General features: G+C 48.4%; 1 protein-coding gene across 4 annotated transcripts in view; it reads left to right on the top strand.

The window, feature by feature from the left end:
- The first annotated feature begins 2,103 nt into the window (after positions 1-2,103).
- Positions 2,104-22,673, top strand: part of NR3C2 (nuclear receptor subfamily 3 group C member 2) — an 892,575-nt gene continuing 872,005 nt past the window's right edge. For 2 of the 4 annotated variants that reach the window (XM_086962277.1, XM_086962275.1), the window contains exon 1: positions 5,177-5,315. In XM_086962277.1, coding sequence (XP_086818403.1) covers positions 5,312-5,315 — 4 coding nt within the window. In that variant the 5' untranslated portion in view covers positions 5,177-5,311. Of the gene's footprint in view, positions 2,786-5,176; positions 5,316-22,673 lie in introns of those variants that run through there. The other 2 variants (XM_086962278.1, XM_086962276.1) reach the window with 2 other exon arrangements.

The raw sequence follows: 22,673 nt of genomic DNA, 5'->3' as shown, positions 1-22,673 counted from the left end.
GCCTCCAGACCCATAGGAATCAATGGCAAATACCGATTCGGTAAATACCGAATCCTTCCGATTCGGTATTTTTTATCAAATTATTACCTAAATTGGATTTACCGATTCATATATACTGAATCGGTAAAATTCGGTATTTATGAATCGGTAAATCTAAATTATCTACATCTAGCCCTAAGTCAACAGATAAAACTTCTGACTGCATCAAACCTGGTTTCAATGGCTGACTCATCGCAGTAGGCCTTAAATCCCACCTATGTACCTTTAAAGCGGAACAAGAAAACTGTGGTTGGCACCTAACACTTTTTGGCACCATTTTCATTTAAAAGTTTAGAAATTCACATTGTAGTTCCCCTTATTGGATTTCAGCAATTTTATTAATTCAATTATTCTCTATCTTTATAAATTGAACTGGGATTTTTATTGCGTTATGTTTTTGACCTTTTAACTGGTTTGGTACTTTTAAATGCTATCAATGATTGAGCTCAGGTTTAAAGTAGTCCTTTACTGGACCTAACAAGAACAGTGATAATATTACTTTTGGTGGACTTCCATTCACTTTACATGTGAGGAAAGGGGTAGCCTTACAAGAAAGAAGGAAAGAGAAAAATATGCTTGTGTAGTGAGTGCAGGACAAGAAATGGTGGTGAGGATGTGATATGTGACAAGCACGTCACACCTTCTCAATTCACTTTAGAATCTTTTCTCTGTAATAAAGTTGGGGGAGTTCAATTATCATTCTGTCCACATGCGGCTTGAATCTGTATGTGTGCCAGAATGTGCTTGTAAATAAACTCATTTTAACATTCATTGGCTCACAAGTTTTTTTTAATCTGAAGTCAGAAGTGGGGGAAACTGTATTTACAAATATTTGTACATCTACTTCATAACACTGCTTAACTTTATTGGCGCACAACCACCAACACAGAAAGGCATTCGTTATTAGTGTCTCAAGGAAAAAAAGACACTGCAACAAGGCAGATTATCTTTATTTGGTATCACATCTATCTTGCACGTTTTGTGCAATGTAGACTTCTACCCATTAATCGTCTGAAAGGCAGCATCTCATCAGATTATTCAAGAATGAAGAAAGGCAGGATCGGCGTCACTGGCTTGAAATTCGAACTGTAAACGCAGAAAGAATCATAGGACCATATCTACCAAGCAAATCAAATTATTCAACAATACGGGCAATCCTAAAGCCTTTCATTCGGTTGAACTTCTACGTAAATCGCTGTCCTTACAAAATGTGTGCTGTGATAACGTCAGCCCAATGTGCTTAATTGACAAGCATATCTACAATCCTCCCACGCAGTACAAACACGAATTGTGTCCGACAATGGCACGGTGCCTTTGTGCAGAGCATTTTCCTGCAGCTTCCGAGAGGCCGAGAATACATCTGCAAGCTGCACCCAATATAGAAGGCGTGTGCTGTGTACAGTAGGGACACTGTACTTATAAATAAACAAGCTCTTGCTGGCAGAGGCGTAGTCAGAATGAAACACACTTCACCGCATGAATATTTGGTGAGGACCCAATTAAATACAGTGTTTCAATTTGCAGGAGCAGTGGGAAACGCCGTGCCATCTCCATTTACCATGAAGTCAGATGTATTTGCAAAGCATTTCAAATGTATACGGTTTAGACGGGCGAAACCAAAGAGACTTGAGAATAAGCGGCGGGAGGTAACAAATGTGAGCTGGTCAAGTGGTCATCCATCCCCAACAGCATGCGCAGGGCACACGAAGTCTAGAGGTGATCAGCATGGCATCTTCCCCTTGTCACACCACAAAATGCCAGCCAAGCAGTGAGGTCTAGAGGTCCCCTTCAGAAACTGCTGCATCGTCGCCCTGCCCTGGGACGGCTGCTGCACAGCACGTGTCCCTTCCTCACCGGGGCACGCCAGGTAACTCTCCCCTCCTCCTCCAGACAGGCTCGTCGGGGAAAAGGGGCAGAAAAAAAAAGAAAAACCAGCAGCAGCAGCCAGCCGCGGGTGACGTCACGCCGTGTCCTTATCCGCCCCCTTCACTTCCCACAGTACGTGCCTGCTGTGCGGCTCGTCTGTGCGCGAGCTTCCGACATTGGCGCGTGAGGAGGAGGGGAGCCAGAAAAAGAGGTCGGGCTGACGAGCGGGCGCGCGCCTGGGAACAGCGCGGGCGCGCACCAGCGGAACTGGCAGACTAAGCAAGGACATAGGTAGAAGCGCGTGCTCAGGAAAGCCTGCCCCGATCGTCCGCGCTCCCGCTTACCCAGCCGCCCGTCACTCAGAGCGGCATCAGCCACGCCTTCTCCTCCTCCCGCACAGACAGCGCCAGAGTCTGTGACAGCCGCGCAGACAGTTCAGCAACAGAAGCACCTCGCGCAGCACCATCGCCCCCGCCTCCTTCCACTCACCCCCTCTGGCTGTCAGCGCCCCTCCCCCTGTCACCCTGCTGAGCGGGCACCTGGCAGCGCCAGAGCAGCCCGTCGGCCACAGGAGGTGGCATATCAGACACACCCACGTCGGACAGGGGGCGCTTGGAAAGTTTGCACCCTGTCCTGGCAGAAGTGCCTCACCTGCTGCTGTGATCTGCGTCAAGAGGCGGTGGGGGCGCCAAGGGAACCTGGACAACCACCCGTCAGCCTCCATACACTTATTATGATCAGCTGCTGTTTCCTTTCTGGTGTCTTTGGGATTTGCTCCTGATATACTTTGAATTTTCCAACCTCTCTCGGATTACTCTGTGCTGGGGAGGGAAGTCACCCTAAACCCTCCCGCAGACATGGCATAGATTGCAGCTGCCAGGTGAGTGAAAGGGCATCTCCTGTTTTTAACCTGGGCGTGTGTCTGTTGAGAGTTACAGGTCACCAGGACTTTGCATTCTAGATAGTAGTCTGCATTGACAACAAATTCAGCGGGGGGTGCAATAATGGTATGGGCATGGTATAAATAAAGAAAAGGTACATATACATGAAAAGGTCACAGATGTCAACAGAAAACTTGGCACTCTGACAGTGAACACTCCTGTCTGGGCCAGTGCGCAGCCAGACTCCCCTCCCTCACCTGAGTAGGAGGGGCTGTCTGCGCCTCCCTCGTCCGCTTATTTCCTGCTACCGTCTGCCCCTATGTTGATCGTGCCCCTCTAGTGCAATCGCGGCACTGCGCGACTTTCTTATCTTTTTTCACTATTTGTTCCAGGTTCCCGCGGTGGCAGTTAATTGCGCCTTTACTATTTTGCGCCCGGGGTCCTTCTGCGTACGTAGTTTTTTATCTTAGTAAAAAGAAAAACTGTCCACTTTGCCTAATTGGCATGAGGCATCACCGAATTGAATCCAGATTTGCAACAACGACCCAATCTCTTCTCGTTACCTTGATGATACCTGTGTATGGTTATTTCATGCTTTTGACGTCTTTATCAAGTATCTCACAATATATTGCTAACAATGAGAACAGACTATTTTGTTGATGTTCTTGAGAGGTGCATATATTACCTGAAGCGTTAAAAATTCTCCAGTCTACAGAGGAACATCAAAAGGTTACCTGACAGCTACACTTCACTGTTAAGACTTTTGCCTGGTCTGCTACAGTGGTAAAATAATCATTGTATTTAAAGCTACTGTACAAAGAAGGTCGTCGGTTGTCTCCTTTATAGGTAGGTGCCAATAAAACGAGATCTGTGCACCGCAGTGACCGCATGGAAACCCATCTAAATACGAATGTCGCGGGGGTTATAGTCACAGCTTTAAAGATTGGTCGACCACCAATGTCTTTCTTTATTTCCAGTCAGACGTCCGCCCACTAACTGAAGTTTGGGCATCCCCAAGAAACATCGGATTAAGACCTTCAGTAGTTTCCTAAATTGCAGACAAAAACATGTAAAACAACAATCGTAAAAAGATATAAAATAAAAATGTTCTTTAGAAGAAAGCACTCTGTCTGAGTGGGACATGTGGGTACACCACGCCTCCTGAACGATGGTCGCCACCCTAAATTTCATGTTTCAGATTTCCATTTATTTTTACTGAGTATGTAATAAATAGAATATTAGTCTCCAAAATATGAAATGCCCAGGGTGTGTACAGGGAGGACTAAAAACAGTGGAAGCGGAGCCATTGCTAGTTACCTGATGACGTTTGTGGCAGACTTACGGTAGGAGGTGGGGCGAGCTAAGAGTCTGGGACTCCAGACATTCACGGTGTCATTACAAACACTGTCTAAAACTGCTCCCATTTATCGAAGTTCTGAGGTTCCCTACACCTTAAATATGGGGCTCCAGCACAGAATGCATATCGTGTGCCCATCGTACTTGATTATTGGGTAATAAATGTATTTCCAATTAAAAACAAGTGCATGGTCCGTAAAATGTGTCTCGGAAGTGAACAGACCCAATGGGCGCAGGTAGCTGGGTGTGGGATGATGGACATGGCGAGTAGGTAGTCGGGCTTACCGAAACGTTATCGCGCCCACACCTGCTGCCGTGGAGGGGGCGAGGGACTGCTAGCGCTGTTATCCAGGGTGGGGAGTTTTCATACGCATGTGTATGAACGCACCTGTTGCTCTGGTGGTCCTCACTGTGCACATTGTGAGGGAGAAGGCTTGAGTCATTTTTCTTAGTGGTATCTCTTAGTGGTTATGATTTGTGTAGTGGGTAGGTGTTGAGCTTAGTTGGTTATCTTAGGTAGGAGCTACATACATGTTTACCGGAGGCGATTTGACCTGATGTGCATATGCTGACTAATGCTTTTGAGCGTCTTATTGTCTTTTGGGGGGCAAGGGCGTGATATATTGTTCAGTGGGCATCTGGTGCTCACAGTGATAAGTGGGTGGAGGAGGTTGTCTGTTGTAAGGGGGTGTCTTGGGTAACGGGAAGCGAACGTGTATGAACTAGATAATGATTTTGGTGCTACGTGGGACGGGTGACCGGCTGGCTCGCAGCCGCTCAGCGTAGTGGCACTGCGAGGGTCATTCTTTGTTTTTCTCTTGACCACGACACCTGCGCGCTTCGGTGGTACGTGCATTTCCACAACATCCAGACTACCCGTTTTGTGATCTGAACGCGGAAATGAGAAACGGGGAGCCGACGAGGAGCAGCAGCAGCCAGGTTTGGACTGTCACCTGTGCGTGGGAAGCGGGCCCCGCCCCCTGGACTCGCGGCAGGTTGAACGAGAGAGGTTGGCGCTTTGCGCTGACGAACAAGTCCTCCTTGGTCTGCCTCCCGCGGGGGCACACAGGACACCAGCAAAGGCGTCATCAATGGTGGCAGTGCCAGTCTCCTGAGCCCATTGCTGAACCTTCGGTGCAAGCGAGGAGCATGGTGGTTTTGAGTGTCCCATGGGTGGGTATCTGAGAGGTCTACTTAATAAGCGGGAGTTCCTGTATTCTCCTCCCATATGCTTATATCGTCTTCCCCACGCCCCCACAGCTAATCCGGGTCTCCTTGGAGAGCATCACACCCTTGGTGTCGCAGTATTTATTATATTAGTTACGTGATGCGAGCTTCCCCATTCCACAAGAGTCATCCCCCCTAAGCACCCCCGCAGTCGCTGTTTAGTCAAAGAGGAGGGGGCGCGTGGGAAAAGAGGAGGGATCCCTCTTTCCCTAGCTGTGTGGCGCAGCAAACTTTGTCTATGGGTGATTGGCAGGATGTTTGTCCAATCAGAAGACAGAACCGTATCCCGCTGAGCAGAACGGAGGATAGAGGGGCAGGGCTAGAAGCCTGGAGAAGTTTTAGGCTTGCCCAGTCACGTGCTCCTCCTCGGGCTTTATCTAGCCGGCTTGAGAGCAACTGTCAAAGGCAGAATCACGCTGCTTCGCTAGGATAACGCCCCGTGTCCGCCACACACGGAAGGCAGGCAGCAGCCCAGAGCAGGTGCTTGAGACTGGTTACGAGGCCCACACCCGTCCTGCGGAATCCTCCTTTATACTGATAAATTCATCTTGATTCGCTCTTACGAGCTCGCATGCTTTTTTAGTACCGCATGGAGAGTGCCACCCGTTAACACTCGTTCGCATCCCAGTTTCCCGTGATAGTATAAAACCGAGTACAGGGCTTAATCGTTCTAAGGTGTCATATACAGCCTAAAACTGAAACTATTATTCGAGAGGCCGCGCGCTGGAGATTTCTCAGGTCTAAAACGTGTGCTTCGCTCCTCCATCCACGCTTTTGCTTTCTGCCCTGGGATTTGTATTCCTGTGTAAAATATATAACTAGGTTAACAACTAAGCGTTCGGCCTGGTCTGTTTTTTTAACCTGTCTGTATTTATATACACATATCAGTACACATGTTGGTAAAAGCAGTGAAATGCGGTATTATTTCTGTTTTTAAATATAATTGTGTGTGTGTTGGGAGGGGAGTGGGGGTGTAGAAGAACTGCCAAATGTGGAGTTGGGGACCAGGTTCTAGTCTCTGCGTCGGGCTAACTGGTGCTCATGTAAAGTACTATAATACCTTCGTAAAACTGCACCAAAAATGAAAATCCAAAACATCATGCACATGTAGAAATCAGAAGTGTTTAAGAGCTGTCTAAATACTCTATAAATGATTATTAACTCCCCTGAGGGTTAATGGCCATGGTATGAAAGAATATTGTAATTTTATACATGTGATTTTTCACTTACCTGCACTTGGCCATTCTAGAATATCAAAACAAAAACAACTGGTATATTTTTTCTGAGAAAGGGGCGCTCTAACTACAAGTCACAGAATGTAAAGCAAAAATCCGGACTTGGTGAGTGTTGTGTTTACTTTTGTTTATGTGTTCCGTTTTTGCATTTGTGTGTTCTATGCTCCGCGCCCAGCTCCTTGCCACATGAGTGATTTGATTCTAGATCCCTGGAGTGGATGTTAGGCGCTGGACGGAGGGTTCCCCCTTCTTGCTGCACCGCACCAGTGTGTCTTTTTCCGTATGAAATAACTTGTTTACGTACCTGTAGAATTCGCTAGGGGCAGGGGACGCCTATGCCTCGTAGTGGGGCCTACAATACACTGTGCAAATAAATGACACAGATGCCTGGCTATAGGTTAGGGGCCGAAGACCACGAGACGGTCTCGCGCCCGTTTATTTATACCTGAGGGCTTGACCCGCCCCCAGGCTGTATGCGTGCGTGCATGAGTGTGTGGACGGGCCGGGTGGCTCCGTCAATACATCCCTCCAAACTCACAGTTATTCAGTCCCGGCTACTTGGATGTTTCAGCAGCAAGGAGACCCCATGCGTAGTCCTTGAGTCTCTGACTGGGGGCCGGGTTTGGTCGGAGATGGTACCTTTGGTTTCGCTGCCCTCCGGCCATTTCTTCTCTCATTGGTTCTTCGACGTTTCGTGCGGGACTGGCCTGGGTGACACTTGACACTGTTTCTGGCCTGGGCGGCGACAGCTCCCGGTCTTGTTGGCTCGCCGGCGTCTCGGGGAGAATTGGGTCTTCGTCACCACACTCCATATCTTCCGACGTCGGTCCCCTCGGGGTCCCTTCTGCGGAGACACGCTTAAACCACGATGCATTCCTCGTCACGGCTCTCGTGCCGTGGGAGGCTGACACCATAGTGCTGTGGATGTTCACGATCTCCCACACTTCGGGTTCGAACGTCGTCTGATGCTTCCAGTTGCGGTGGCGGGTCTTCAGTACCACGTGGTCTCCTACCGCCAGTGGCCTGACCCGGGCTCCTCCCGCTCGGCTTGCTCTTTCGTTAGTGTGTCGCCTTCTGAGTTTGAGTTTAAAATATTTCTTAAGCGCACGTACACCTAGCGGTTTCATGGCGCTGTCTTGGGTTGCCTCGTGGTTCAGCTCCGGGGATTGCCACGCTTGGCTCGTTGGTATACAGTCTTGTGGCGCTCTCCGAAACATGACATGAGCCGGAGCACATTTGGTGGTGCAGTGTGGTGTTTGCCTGTAGGCGCTCAGAAACTGCACCAGACACTCTTCTGGCGCTTCCCCTTGTTCCACGCCGATCTGCAACGCCCGGTTCATTGTCCGCATGAACCTTTCGACCTCGCCGTTGGCTTGAGTCCACTGTGGCGTGATCCTCCGATGGTTTATTCCTCGCCTACTTAGATATGCCCTGAAGTCACTGCCCTGAAAGGGTGGCCCATTGTCTGACCTTATTTCATCAGGAAATCCTAGCATGGCAAATGTCCGGTCCAACGCTGGCTTCACGTGGCTGAATGCAGTGGAAGGTATCACCTCCACCACCGGGAATCTGGAGCACGAGTCGATCAGCATCAGGGCTTGTCGTCCATCAGGAAATGAGCCAAAATCGATGCTTATCTTCGACCATGGAATGTCACAAAGATCCTCCGTGATGACGGGGTGTGGCGCCGGCTCCTGGCTTGTGATGACACACGAGTGGCAGTTACGGATCTCCTCCTCCACTGCACTGTTGATGCCCGGGAACCACACCCTGCCACGCAAACGAGCTTTCGTCTTGGTCACTCCCTGATGACCTTGATGAGCGAGGCGGACCACCTCCCGCTGTAGGCTCGAGGGGATGACAATGGTGGCACCACGCAGGACCACGTGCAAAGCTCACTTTGGGCCGCCACATCTGTTGGCGAAAAGTCTGCTCCTCCTGTGTTAACGCACTAGCTCCATCCAGGAAACGCTTCCAGTTGCGATTCTCGAGCGTGGTGTTCACCCGACGGAGACATTCGTCCCGGTCCGTGGCTGCCCCAATCTCTTCCAGCGTGAGGGCCTTGGGGCAGGCATCTTGCGATAGCAGCCTGACAAACTCCTCCACCTCTTCCAGATCGTCCCGCTCCGATGCGAGGAAGGAGTGTCCCGGATGGCGCGACAGGAAGTCCGCCGGGTTGTCTGCTCCTGGGTGGAAATGACTTTGAATCTGTAAGTTTGAAGCTGGACGGCTCACCTCTCAATCCGGGGTGGCGCAAGCCTGGCCGACCCCCCGAACAGCGGCACCAGTGGTTTGTGGTCTGTGACGACCTTGAACTCGTGACCGAAAAGGTACAAATGAAAGTGTTGACATGCCCATTTTATGGCGAGCTCCTCCCTTTCTATCTGAGCATAGCGCATCTCCGTCGCTGTCAGTGCTCGGCTGGCCTAGGCCGTGGGTACCCATTCTTGGTCTTCTGTCTTCTGCATCAGGACTGCCCCTAGTCCTACCGGGCTAGCATCTACGACGACCTCCGTCTGTCTGTGTGACCTGAAGTATGCCATGACCTTGTTGTCTATGAGGGCGTCCTTTACGGTACAGAATGCCTCGTCCTCTTTCGCGGAGCACGTCCATGAGTGACCCGATTTGGTGAGTGCGCGCAGGGGCTTTGATAGGGACGCCAGGTTGGGGATGAAGCGGCCACAATACGTGGCCATCCTTAAGAAACTGGGAACTTCGGTTGCAGACGTCGGCTTGGGCGCTGCCTGGATGGCGTCAGCCTTCTTCGGGTCCACTCTCAGGCCGTCGCAGAATATGTACCCAACGAACTCCACCGACTCATTGTAGAACAAGCATTTCTCGCGGTGTAGTGTGAGTCCGTGGTCAGCCAACCATCGAAGTGTGGCCCGAAGGTGTCCATGATGCTCTTCCAGCGTCTATGAAAAGACCAGAATATCGTCACTTAAATTGATGACCCCTGGAAGCCCCGATAGCGTCTCCCTGATTGCATTTTGGAACACTTCGACGGCCGAGGAGACGCCGAAACTCAGGCGCTTGTACCTGCGGAGGCCAAAGTGGGTCGAAAACATTGTGATATTCCGGCTGTCGGGGTGTAGCTCAAGCTGGTGGTAGCCTGCGTTTAAATCCAGTTTGGAGAACCACCGGGCTCCATTTAAATCAGCCACTATATCGTCCATAGTTGGCGTGAGATGTCGCTCCCTCTTGACTGCCTTGTTTGGGAGGCGCATGTCCTCACAGAGTCTTATGGCGCCCGGTTGTTTAGGCTTGGGGGCCACCACGAGGGACGACACCCAGGGCGTAGGGCCCGACACTTTTTCGATTACCCCAAGGTCCTCGAGCTTTTTCAGTTCCTCTTCCATCTGCGGTCGCAGGTGGAAGGGCAGTCTCCTGTGTCGCAATGCTGTCGGCTTCACAGTGTGGTTGATATGTAGCTTGAACATCTTCCCTCTAAGGCGGCCTAGTCATTGGAAAAGCGCCGGGAACTCACTCAGCATGGCGTCCGCATGCCGTTCGTGTATTTGGTTGGCGAAAACTAGCCGGAGGTCCTCCGCCGTGTGGCAGCTGAGGAACGTGCCTCGCTTGCCCCCGGTCACGTGAAACTTCGTGTTCACCTTTTGGCCGTTGCATGACACCATCACATCGATTACTCCTCGTAGAGGCAAGGGATCGTCACTGTCGTACGTGTATATTCTGGGTTTTGAGGGTGACAGCGGTGGGCGGGGGGACAGTTGTTCATACTGTGAGATGTCCATCACGTTCACGGATGCCCCCGTGTCAATCAACGCTTGTACCGGGGAGCCTTTCAATCTGGACTTCACACATTGGCGGGGGTCGTCTCCTCGATCCATCACGACCCACGAAAGAGACGAAGAATACGTCGTCGTCCTCATCCTTGTCCAAGCGGAATGCTGCTTGTGGGGTGTCGCTGCAAGGTCCGGGGTCTTCGAGCGAGATTTGGCGCACTCCTTGGCTAACGCTCCTTCCACTCTGTCCGACACGGCGACTGCCACTGCTGCGGCACACTTAATGATTCATTTTCCCACAGTTGGAGCATGTTTTCCCTCGTGCGAAGCACCGGCCATTCGGAAGGTGGTCCATTCCGCAGTTCCCGCATGCGGAGCGCGAGGCTGCTGGCTTTTCTGGGCGGACGGAAATGGTCTTCTGCGGATGACGTCGACGTGCTCCTCTTTAACAGACACGTGTTTGGCCGGCATCATAGGTCTGTCCATTGCGGCCTGCATCGCTTCCGCTCGGGCATTCGAAAGTTTGTGCGACCTGGCTAACACCAGAATCTCGTCCAGGCTTATTCGGGGTTGTCTTAGGATGAGGCGTCTCAGCTGAACTGACCGACAGCCTTGGATGAGCTGCGCTCTGATTTCCAGTGTTCTATCCGGCAACTCACAGGAGGTTGCCAGCTTGCAAATCCTCGCGTAGAAGACGTCGATTGACTCGCCTTCCGCTTGGCGGCCCTGGCGCAACTTGAACCACTCATAATCTGGGTTTGCGCGGTGGTCAAAGTGGCGATTGAGCGCCGTGATGGCGTCCTTGTAGTCGTTGTCGTCCCCTCTGTGCGGTAGGTTTTCGAATAGTTCATACAGCTCGTCGCTTCGTAGCACATAAGCAACAAGCGCTTGACTTTTGCGTCTGTTTCTCTGACCCCTACGAAGTAGTGTTCTAGCCGGCCTAACCAGAGGCGCCACCGCGCGGCAGCCGTGGGTGGGTCTGACAGCTCACTGAATGGTGGGAGCGGAGCCACCATGGCGTGTCCTGGCGGGATTGGCGTGGTGTTGACGACGGGGGCAGGAGCCTGTACATTTTGCGGTACCACTGGCTGTGAGCCGGAGCTTGCAGGGCCGGGTCAGCTGCTGCATTGCCTGCATCTGCCTGTTGATTCATCCCTGGCACGTGGTGGCGCATGAGCTACGCGCTGACGTAGGCCTGCGGTGATGGCACTTGGCTGGCTGCTGTGACGGCAGTATGGTGGACCCCTTGCCGTCGCTCTGGGGGCGCTGACCGTGCTTCAGCCATGCGTTGTCTCTCCACCGGGCCCCTTGGCCTCTGTGCCGGCGTGCCCGAAGCGCCGGAGCTGCACTGCCCTTCACAACAGGAGAAATTTGGGCCTCCGCGAGATGCGTGGGGAATTGCAGGGCGCGGCACCCGCGTGATGCGTGCGCGGAGGCAGGGCAAGCGTTGAGTGCCGAAACAGTCCCTCCGGTTGACGCCGGGCACGCTGCCGCGTGATTACTTCCCCAGGCACAGGAGGGCTGAGCCGCCGGGCCGACAAGGAGGCAGAGCTGAGCCTCGGGTGTGGGCGCCACTCGTGCAGATCGTCCTGCGCGGCAAGCAGCGGACGCAGACCCCCGGGGGGCTCACCTGAGCGCCGGTGCAGGCGCGACGAGGAAGCAGGCGACCACGTAGGGCCGGACTGGCCAACTTGGCGGGAGTGCACCCGCGAGGGGTACGGGCCGTAGCCGCGGGCTCAAGCGCAGGCAGCGCGAGCGTGGCGCCCAGAACACCGCGGGACACGGCAAGCGCATCCGCGGGGGCGAGGCGTGGGCAAGGTACCCGCCTCGTCGCCAGTGTAGAATTCGCTAGGGTCAGGGGACGCCTATGCCTCGTAGTGGGGCCTACAATGCACTGTGCAAATAAATGACACGGATGCCTGGCTATAGGTTAGGGGCCGAAGACCACGAGACGGTCTCGCGCCCGTTTATTTATACCTGAGGGCTTGACCCGCCCCCAGGCTGTATGCGTGCGTGTGTGCGTGTGTGGACGGGCTGGGTGGCTCCATCAGTACAGTACCCATGTCCGGCTCGACTTTACAAGTGACGAAAAGCAAAACACTGGTGAATCTAAGCATGTTTGGAACAAATTGCAGCCTTTTCAAGAAGAGGCTAGTGATTGGAGTCAAGTTTGGTCTCGAAGGTTTCAGGCTGGAAGGAAACAACTCATACTTTTGTCAGTGCTGCCTGATACTCCAAGATTGCTGTGGCAGGTTGTGTTACTACTTTGCCTTGTACTTTACACCGTTACGCATGCAGCCGTTGACGTTTGAGTCACGAGGGCTCATGCTTACCTTAAGGTTCCTTGCACATTGACACCGTTCTACTGTGATCCCTGGAACTCGCAGCTGCAGAACGTTGGTGTCTTCATCCCAGCTTTTCTTCTCTGCGGTGTATTGTGGGGCACATTTTTACCGATCAAGGTCACGCTGCATGACCTTAAATGCCGCCGTCTTGGGAAGATCCTTTCACGCAGTCTACAGCTGTTTATTCATCAGTACGACACCCAACAGCTACGCGCAGTGATGCGCACACCTCCTTGTGGTTTAGTTTGTTTCCGTACCTACACACGGTGATGCGCACACCTCTGTGATGATCATCGAGTTGTGTCTGCTCCCGTAACGACTTACAGTGATGCGCACACCTCAGCAAAGACCTCATTCAAGGTGCTTTATCGTTCAGTTAATTTCAAGTATGTTTTAATTTAAATTTCAGCATTATCTCACTTTCATTTTGATTCGTGGCATACTATAATTTTCTGCTTGGTACTACAATTTACACAAAACAAGTCCTTCCTAGGTGAAGAAAGGACAGTACCTTGTGATTTACACAGCAAACTAGTCCTCCTTTAGGTGAAGAAAGGATGCTGGTTTGGTTATTCCTTGTTCTTTTAACATTGTTTTGACATGGCTAGTCAAAATGTCCCTCTACAACCTCCCCAAACATTCTGGCCAGCTGGAGGGAACCCCTGCATGAAATGTACCGAGTGGAAAGCTTATTTTTTGATTTTCATATACACCATCGATGAAGATGGGAAGATGACACCTGAACGGAAAAAAAGGATTTTGTTACATTCTGTCGGTCCAGGTGGATTAAAAGCATATCAAGAAATGACTAAAGCGTCAGGGGGTGATGATGTTAATGTTTTTGATAAGTTTACAGAGGTACAAGGGAACCCAGTAGGTAATTAAGGACCTTGGGTATCAATTTGAAAAAAAACAGTGGTCCTTAAAAAGACTTTTTAGAACATTTGAATAAAGTATAGCCTGCAATAAGTACTATATTGATACGTGATCCTGCAGGGCAGAATCAGTTCCTAGGCTCCGATAGAGCCTCCGGACTTGGTGTCTTGATCGTGGGGGTTTAAGGTATTGGCGCCGCGGGAGAGGTGATCCAATGAGGCGGGTGTCGTGGAAGGGCGATGCCTTACAACCGGCGTCAGTAGCCGCGTTTCGCTTTCTCAATGGCGCGATCGATGTGTTCTTGATCGGTCACGCAATTTTACACGATCCACTGCCGCCACGGCAGTTATAAATCTTCAGGAATGTGATTAAAACAGTCCTGAGGATGTTCCCATTACACGTTCAAGGGGATCGAAACGCTGTCGACCACCCATATAGTTTCACACAGTCAACCATAGTGTTTTATCAGTGTGTTATATCAGTGTGTTAACTATCTTGGATAGCTTGTTTATGTATTAACATTGACCATAAGCTTCCTCTTTCTTTTTGCCTGAAAAACCTTATGTTTATTTGTTTGTTTGTCGCTTTCTCTTGTACCGGATGCAGGATTGTATCCCTCTGTAATGTTTGCTGCTCCTGAATACTCCTTTATACACCCAATTGATTAAAATTATGTGTCCGGCTGGACACTAATGAATATAGTACTTATTACAGGCTATACTTTATTCAAATGTTCTAAAAATTCTTTTTAAGGAGCACTGTTGTTATTCAAGTTAATGTTTTTGATTGCATTATGAATGATTTCGACAATTATTTTGCACCTAAAGTGTGCATTTGTATTGTCAGGTATACATTTTTTCATGGGAAACTAGAGGTGAATGAAACAGTGGATAAGTATGTCTCAGCCTTGAGGAAGTTAGCTGCGGATTGCAAATTTGATCATTTATTAGATCAATTCATCAAGTAGTGATGCATGCAAAAGATAGTGCTATTCAGGAGAGATTATGGATAAATGGTGACACAGATTTAAAAGATATTCTAAACATTGTTAGCAAGGCTGAAATGTTCAGCCGCAGTGCTAAGCTACTCAAGCAAGAGGCTAAATCAATCTCTGATGAAGTTATTGGTAAAATTAAAGCTAAAGGTACAACCAAGCCCAAGAAAGAGATAGTTGACAACCAAGACTTCATCAGAAGGGGGACTTTGAGGTGTTTCCGCTGTGATAGTGCAACACACATTGCTCCTAGTAAATCCTGGCCTGCTAGCAAGCAGAAATGTTCTAGTTGCGGCGTGATTGGTAATTTTGTCAAAGTTTGCAGGAGGAAAGGGGACTGGAGGGTGAAGTGTGTGGATGATCAGAAAGTAGTTCAAGTGATGAAGAGTCCAGAATCAAAAAACGTTGTATTAGTGATCGCAGTAGTGAGAGGAAGGATCTCGATTCCAAAGAATTGTTTATTTTAAACATTAATGACAATGATGATACGAACAGGAAGAAGCCCCTGTGTTTAATGTTCATTGGTGGGGTTATTGTGTAAATGTATGCAGACTCTTGTTCCCCATATACTATTGTGGATGAGGAAAATTGGAAGTGTTTATTTGTCAAGCGTTTAGGTGACAGACTGCTTGATCCAGATATTCACCCAGAAGGTTTTTCCGAAGAAAAAATCATCATGGTAGGTTACTGATCGATCGTCTTTAGGTTTAAAAACAGGGAGTTGATTGGCAAGTTGTATGTCGCATAAAAAGGGCCTGCTGTTTTGGGCTGGAAAGATAAAGGGAATTTAGACATAATTTTAAATCCCAATAGCCCTGATCCTATAATGGTCCTAAATGACAGTGAGTTGCCCTGCAACAAGATTTTGAGAACGTTTCCTAAAGTTTTTAGTGGAGGCATCAGGAATCTTAATGATTTTGAACATTGCATTGTTTTAAAACCTGATGCTTGCCCTAAGGTGCATAAAGTGAGACACATTCCCATTCTACTCAGGGAGGATGTGGAGAAGGAGTTAGAGAGGCTAGTCAGAGCAGATATTATTAAACCTCTCAAATCTGCTGAGTGAATTCTACGATTGTTCTAGCCAGACGTAGTAATGGAAAACTGAGATTGTGCATTGACTTAAGGCATCTCAATAATAATATTGTGGTGGACAAGTTTCCACTTCCTAAGATCTCTGAGATGTTGTCCCTTGTCAAAAATGCTAAATGGTATTCGTCCATTGACTTATCTGCAGCTTATAACCAGATTTCCTTGGCTAAGGAGAGTAAACTGTACATTGTTTATTAATCCATTCGGATGTTTCCAGTACAAGAGGCTTCCTTTCCGTTTAGCCTCTGCTGCTTCTATCTTTCAAAGGCTTATGTACCAACTTTTTGTTAAGTGTAAGAGAGTGAGGTGTTTCCAGGATGATATCCTTGTATTTGGTGATGACAGGCAGGAACACAATACCATTTTGGAGGAGGTTCCGGGAATTTTGGAAGCAAAGTGGTTGACTGTAGAACATTTGAAGTGCAAGTTTGCTGTGAAGTCCATCACGTATTTAGGCCATGTACTTAGTGGTGTAAGCCTTCATTAATAGATACTATTCGTAATGCACCCAGTCCGAAGAATAGAGAGGAGATCAGATCGGTCCTTGGACTTGTGGAATATTATTCTAATTTAGTAAGGGATTTCTCCTGCAAAGTTTTTTGCATTAGGCAATTACTCAAAAGCAGAGTGAAGTTCTTATGGGGTGAGGAATGTCAATAAGAGTTGGAAGATATTAAGAATGTAATGGTCCAGGCTCCTGCTCTTAAAGGATTTGATCCTGAATTGGACATCATTGTAACCGTTGATGCCAGTAATAGGGGGCTTGGCGGAGTTTGGTCTCAGATAGGTGTTGACGGTAAGGAGAACATAATAGCATACGCTTCCCGTGCCCTATCTCCCACTGAGAAGAAATTCTCAGTTATTGAGAAAGAAACCCTTGCATGCGTCTGGACTTTGGAGCATTTCCGCTCATTTGTGTGGGAAGAACCCTGTGAAGGACTTTTTAATGCTTCTGCCAGGTTTGCGAGAATGTTGATGCATTTGCAAGACTTTATTTATAAAGTTGCATATGTTCCTGGGAAGAAAAATGTTGTCGCTGACTTTTTGTCAAGGTTGCCATTTGATCTGCAAGAATGTGGTGGTCATGACTGGAATGACGAGCAAATCACATTCATTCATTATCAAAGGTTGCATAATGTCAATGAGAAAAAATGGGAAAGTCTTTACATCTCGGACAAAGATTTACAAAATCTGTTGAAGTTTGTTGATGGTGGTAGACCAAAGAAATCAGGTGTCCCAGATGTTTTGAGCTCCTTTTGGGAATTTCGACTTGAACTTTCGGTTGTCAAAGGTTCCATCCATAGGGGTGATAGGATAGTACGTCCCACCTCTTTGAAATCGGACATCATTAAACTGTGTGACAATGAACATTGTGGTACCGTTAAGACCAAACAGAGGGTAAAACAATGGTATTAATGGCCAGACATGAATGTGCTTATCGAAAAGGATTGTGCGGGATTGTGTGTTGTGTGCTAATTCTGATACGTCATTAGTCACCTTAAGGTCAAACGACTGAATCGTGCCCACCAAGCCATGGCACACCGTGGCTGTAGATATTATGGGACCCATTGGAGCCGAGGTAAAGTATATCATTGCTCTCATTGATGTGTTCTCAAGGTGGCATGTTTTAGAAATTGTGAACAAGATTACTTCTGGTGAAGTTTTGAAATTTCTTGACAGGGTGTTCATTGAGGAACGGCTACCAACACAAACAGTGTCTGACGACGGAGTCCAATTTTTGTCTAATGTCTCCAAGGAGTATTTTGACAGAGAGGGGGTCAAACACTGGATGACTTCTTTATGTACCCTAGTGGTAGTGGCATGTTTGAGAGATTTAACAGAGTGCTGAAGAATGCGATACAAATAACTGTCAAGAACGGCAGCGATTGGGAGATTCAGGTTTTCAGGACTTTGTGGATGTACAGAACTACACCTCATGATACCTCAGAAGTGTCCTCGTTTGAAGTCACAAGAGGTTGTGGTGCAAGAACCAAGTGGAACCCTGAGTGGATGTTAGAAGCTGCTGTCAGTATGGTGCCCGTGGATGTTGTGAGATCCAGAATTGTGAAGAAGCACAAAAAATATAAAGAGACGTTTGATTGTAAACGTGGCTCAAAGGGTGTTTCTATCAATGTGGGTTTCTGGGTCAAGATTAAAAAATCTTGGAAAGTAAGGAACGGTGAGAGCCAATTCTCGGTGCCCCTGAAAGTCACGAAAGTTTTGAGAAATGCTGTTCAATTGAGTGATGGTAACGTCTGGAATTTGAGACACGTTTTACTATTTTACACAATGGATTGCGTATATTGGAAAATTGTAATAGCGGTTGAAATAATATGCCCTAGGAATGCAAATTCAGCTTGGGATGTGTGTGCAGATAATCTGTGCCCATTCTGGGTCGAATGATAGTGCCATCATTAACAATAATGAGGATCTGGTTGGAAACAAGAGTGAAGAAGTAGAAGTGGTTGTTCTTGCTGACGGTGGTGATGCAGTGGTGGATCTAGGTATGGAAGGGTGGACTATTTGGTGATGAGGGAAAGCGCACAGAGGGGTGTGACAAGTGTGTGCGCACCAAACCAAAATGGATGTCGGATTTCATCTGTAATGACGAATATAAATAATTTTTCATTCAGTATGTTTTTTTCCTTCTTTTATATTTTGTTTTATTTTAAGGGGAAGGTGTGTTGTGTTTACTTTTGCTTATGTGTTCCATGTTTGCATATGTGTGTGCAGATGTCAAAGGAACCTTGGCTGTAGGATCTGCCTATCTACCTTACCAAGTGACCTCTTCATGAGGAAGGCCTTTAGCCAGTTTTGAATTTTTAGTCCAAACCATTTTGCATGCTGAGATTTACAAGCCTATAGTTATCATGCTAAGAGCAAAACAGTGCACCCCAGAATGCAAAACGCAAATACCTAGCAGAAAGTGTCATACATCACATGGCGTTGTCAGCAAAGTACCTCCCATAGAATGCTGTTGGTGGGTGGTATTACCCGATTTATGAGCCATTACAAATATTAAAACCTGGAATGTGGAATAATATGAGGGAAAACCTATCTGCTGACAAAATCCACCTATTGTAAGGAGGGGTAATTTGAGAGCGGAAAAGCAAGTTGTACTGCCTAGTAATACCACATCCGGTATTACTTGTAATCATGCAAAATTGTATTATTACTAAAAACTGTATAATGAATCCCTCCACACTACCTATAACCAAAGCATTATAGTAGAATTAAAACCGACGATTGTTCTCAAACACATAAGCGCCTCCGTTCACAATGTTAATCAGGGCAAGCATGTACCTTATGTAATGCAATAGAGCGTATGCAACTAGTAAATTTGTAAAGCACTCTGGGCCTCATGTACAAAGTGCAAACCTCAAATGCAGTAAATCTGAGGGTTTGCGCCCACAACAACACATTTTGAAATGTTCCAAGCCCAAATAACATTTTGGAAAAAGTCATCCTAATCAATAAATGGGATAAGCAATAAGAAATCAGTATTTGGGAGGGGCGTGTTTAGGGTTTCCCTTTCAAATGTGTATTCCTTATGGTATGTATTCATGTTTTCTGATCAAAATCTGGTTGCAAAACATTAATACTTTACTAACAACTCAAAAGAGATAGTAACTCATTTGCAAACGGAAACCCAAGGGACCCCTTTCCCTTTGTGAATGTTGACAAAAACATTTTTTAGGGGTAGAAAATGATCAGTGAAATCACTGCCTACTCCTAAAAAAGGTTTGTGCATCTTTTCAGTTTTTTTAAATTAAACACAGCCCAATTCCTTATTTGAAGATTTTTGTAGTGGGTACCAGAGCTTTCCTTATGAAAGGAGAAGCAATGTGGCAATTGCAAATTCTTATTTCGGACATAGAGAGCATCATGCTAAGGTAGAAACAAGCTGGCAAAGAATTAACAGCTGTAGTAACCGCATAATATAATGACCATTTACAGTGGCTCACATATGACATCAAAGCTAAGAAGACAGACATACAAATGTACAGAGGATTAGATTGTAGCAATTTATGTAGCAAAGATTCTTTTTATACATTGAGGAATAATTGTTGGGCTTTATTATGAGTGCCCCTGTTATTGGGGTGTCAAATTACTGTGGGAAACAAAATTCTGAGTCCATTTCCCTCAGTAATCCTACTGTATTCCCTTTGTCCTACAGTTTTTAGGTCTCGCACATGGCGACGCAGTCGCTATCGAGACCTATTGTTACCGTCTTGCCTGCCAAGTGATACAGACCGGGGCACACGCCGATTAGGGTCTGTGTACGCGCCCGTGAACACGCGCATGTGCACATCTCCCTTCAGTCATCGCAAGCTCCACTTTCTTTGTTGTAATGCGCATGCACGCCCCAAGCGCAGCACGCTCTGTCTTGTTTCTATAGCACATACACATCTACGGTGTATCCTGCTTGCATTATACACACATTCTCAGCGCTCACATCAGACAGCTGCAGCACAGGAGCACACGCAGCGGCAGACAGTGCAAAGAGTGCAGCGGCCCGGGTAAAGCACAGTGTACTCGCCGTGAGTTGTACCTGCCTGGGCGAGCACTTCCTCTTACTGCCACATAACCGCCTGCGTATCTCACCATATCGCTCCTCTCCAATCCCCAGCTGTCCCTGCACCACCTCCAGTGTCAGTCAGCCCTTGACCCTCTCCATGTTCTTCCACGACTACAGACTATGTTTCCTTCCACCTCCAGCACGAGAATATTGCAGCAGAACCTTTCAGCCCCTAATGCCCCCCTCCGTACAGCTACTCTTGCATTTCTTACAGTTACGCCATACTTCTGCACGATGCCTGGCAGTGTGTCCTCAGAGCTCACGGGGTGCTCGGTGTACATCTCTACCTAGGTGGCCGCTCAAGGACAGTTCGGCCTCAGACTCGGAGCCTCAGCGCGGATAGACAGTGTTTGTTCTCTGACGATCCTCAGCTTATGCCGATACAGGCGATGTGCACGCTCACGGTGTCTCGTGAGCACCCACCGCACTTTCAGTTTCGTTCCAGCCCTCCAGCAACTTCTAAACATCAATTAATATGTCAAAAGAAGCCCCGTCATTAATCAGCTTCTTGGAAACAGACCGGAGGTTTCTGTAGTGTAAAGTTTGAGTCATCCTAAGGCAGCGCACAGGTTTAAACTGCCTGCTGCTAACAAAGTTCACCACTATCCTGAAAAGGGTTGCCAACTGGAACATTGCTCGTCAGGGGTGGTTGCACCCACATGGCTGCCGGAGCCGTGCTGCCCTGGGTGAGTGCTTGGTGTCTGCTCCGTGTGTTTAGGGTGGACCCCTAGGTCTCCACAACTCCATGTCTCTGCCCTCCCAAATCATCCCAGTGGGATTAATCACTGTGTCCCCCCCTCCCTGGGGGTACAAAGGCTATTCTGTCTCTCCGGGCTGTGCGGGGTGGACCTGGGGCACACAAGTCCACCTACAGACCGCTGTCTGATCACTGCAGTAGCGGACCACTCATCTGATGCAATGGTGCCCTTTCTGCTTCTGTTACCCAGTTCACAGCACTACCCGGTGTTAATGGAAGCACAGTGTCATAGGTGCTGGTCTGGCGCGCTGCGTGCCAGCAGCGATTCCCCGTGGTCTGAAAAGTGTGCCAGCTGCAAGGGTATCCATTAAGGGGGCAGCCTCACTTACTCGGCTAGTGGAGCAGCGACGTTGCAAACTTTCTGTGCTCGTACCAAGGGAATGGCTGTTTTCCTATCCACCTAACCAGGGTGGACCCCCAGGAAACGGTGGTGCTGTGTTGCTGCCTTTTTGATGTGTCCCTCCCCCCAGGTGGGTTCCACCGCCACTCCACCTCTGCTGTCCTTGTTGGCCGAATAGGGGATGCACAGGCACAGCTGCTGGCAGTCGTGCAGTGCCGCCCCCCGCCCCCCCCTCTCGTCGTGGAATTCATTCACCTTGACCCATCCCTGAGATTAAAGTTAACATTGAAGTGCTTAAAAGTAATTTGTTAAAGGCCAGTGCTGCTGTACGGGGCACACTTTCTTGCCAGCCAGCAGACACCACTGAAGTTTATTGTCACCACAATCTGTATATTTCACAAAGTTTCCAGCAAGCAAAGCCTGTGACTCTGTATAGGGTCCAGAGCGCTTGCACCCCACCTGCTAGGTCTTTAATCACAGAAATGTACGACCTCAGTCGTGGCAAGAAGGTCTCCACACCGCCCTGGGGGGTGCTGGGCAAAATTTAGTTGTGGGGGTCATTTTCTAGTGTCCGTCTTATGAAGGGGCGGGGCTCTCTGTGAGGGCGGCTGCGTGCTCCCATGCTTGTCTCTTCCGCATGGTTAAAAGTGTAGCTCCTTACAGATGACAGTGCGCAGCATGGCTCTAGGCGCAGCTTGGTTGAGGGCAGTTCTCTGCAGACTGCTGTTCCAATGACAGGTTGAGGCCGGTGATTGACTTGGAAGCAGTTCTCTGTATTTTCCACAGCTACAACAGTAGTTGTATGATTGTGTTAATAGATTTTCTTTTCCTTCAGCAGGTCTAAGTGAAGTTGTTGTTACATTTGTAGTAGGTTTTTGTTTTTATGCTAGATGGTGCATACAGGTCAAATTGATGAATTTTCATACTCTACAACTAAAGGGATTTTCTTTGTGTGCATTTATGGGTGAGAACAGTGCCTTCAAGACCCCCGGAGTTACATTTGCCAAAGCGATGGCCAGGCTGCATAAATGCCCAAATCCTGCTGCCTACGAGAGTAACACGGAGAAGATTCGGACACACTACTCAGTCCCCGCTGTGTTTATGATGGCACCTAACCAGTCATGGGCAGACTTGAAAAACCCTCTCCCTTGGCACAAAAAGACCTCCACAGGCAGACGCCCAGGTGCCTTGTCTTATCTACCATTGTCTTTCTTTTTTATGTATTTATTTACGTTTTTGTATAGCGCGGATCACGTGTAGTCCACTTCAAAGCGCTTTACTGTGGAGTAGAGGATAAGATTGTGGAGAAGAGGCAGCATTAAAATATACAGTCGGTAAACAAG

This window comes from Lissotriton vulgaris, chromosome 3_1 (assembly GCF_964263255.1).
Source record: "Lissotriton vulgaris chromosome 3_1, aLisVul1.2, whole genome shotgun sequence".
NCBI classification, from domain to species: domain Eukaryota; kingdom Metazoa; phylum Chordata; class Amphibia; order Caudata; family Salamandridae; genus Lissotriton; species Lissotriton vulgaris.
Note: the sequence above shows the minus strand (reverse complement) of the source record. Positions and strands in the feature narration are given on the sequence as shown.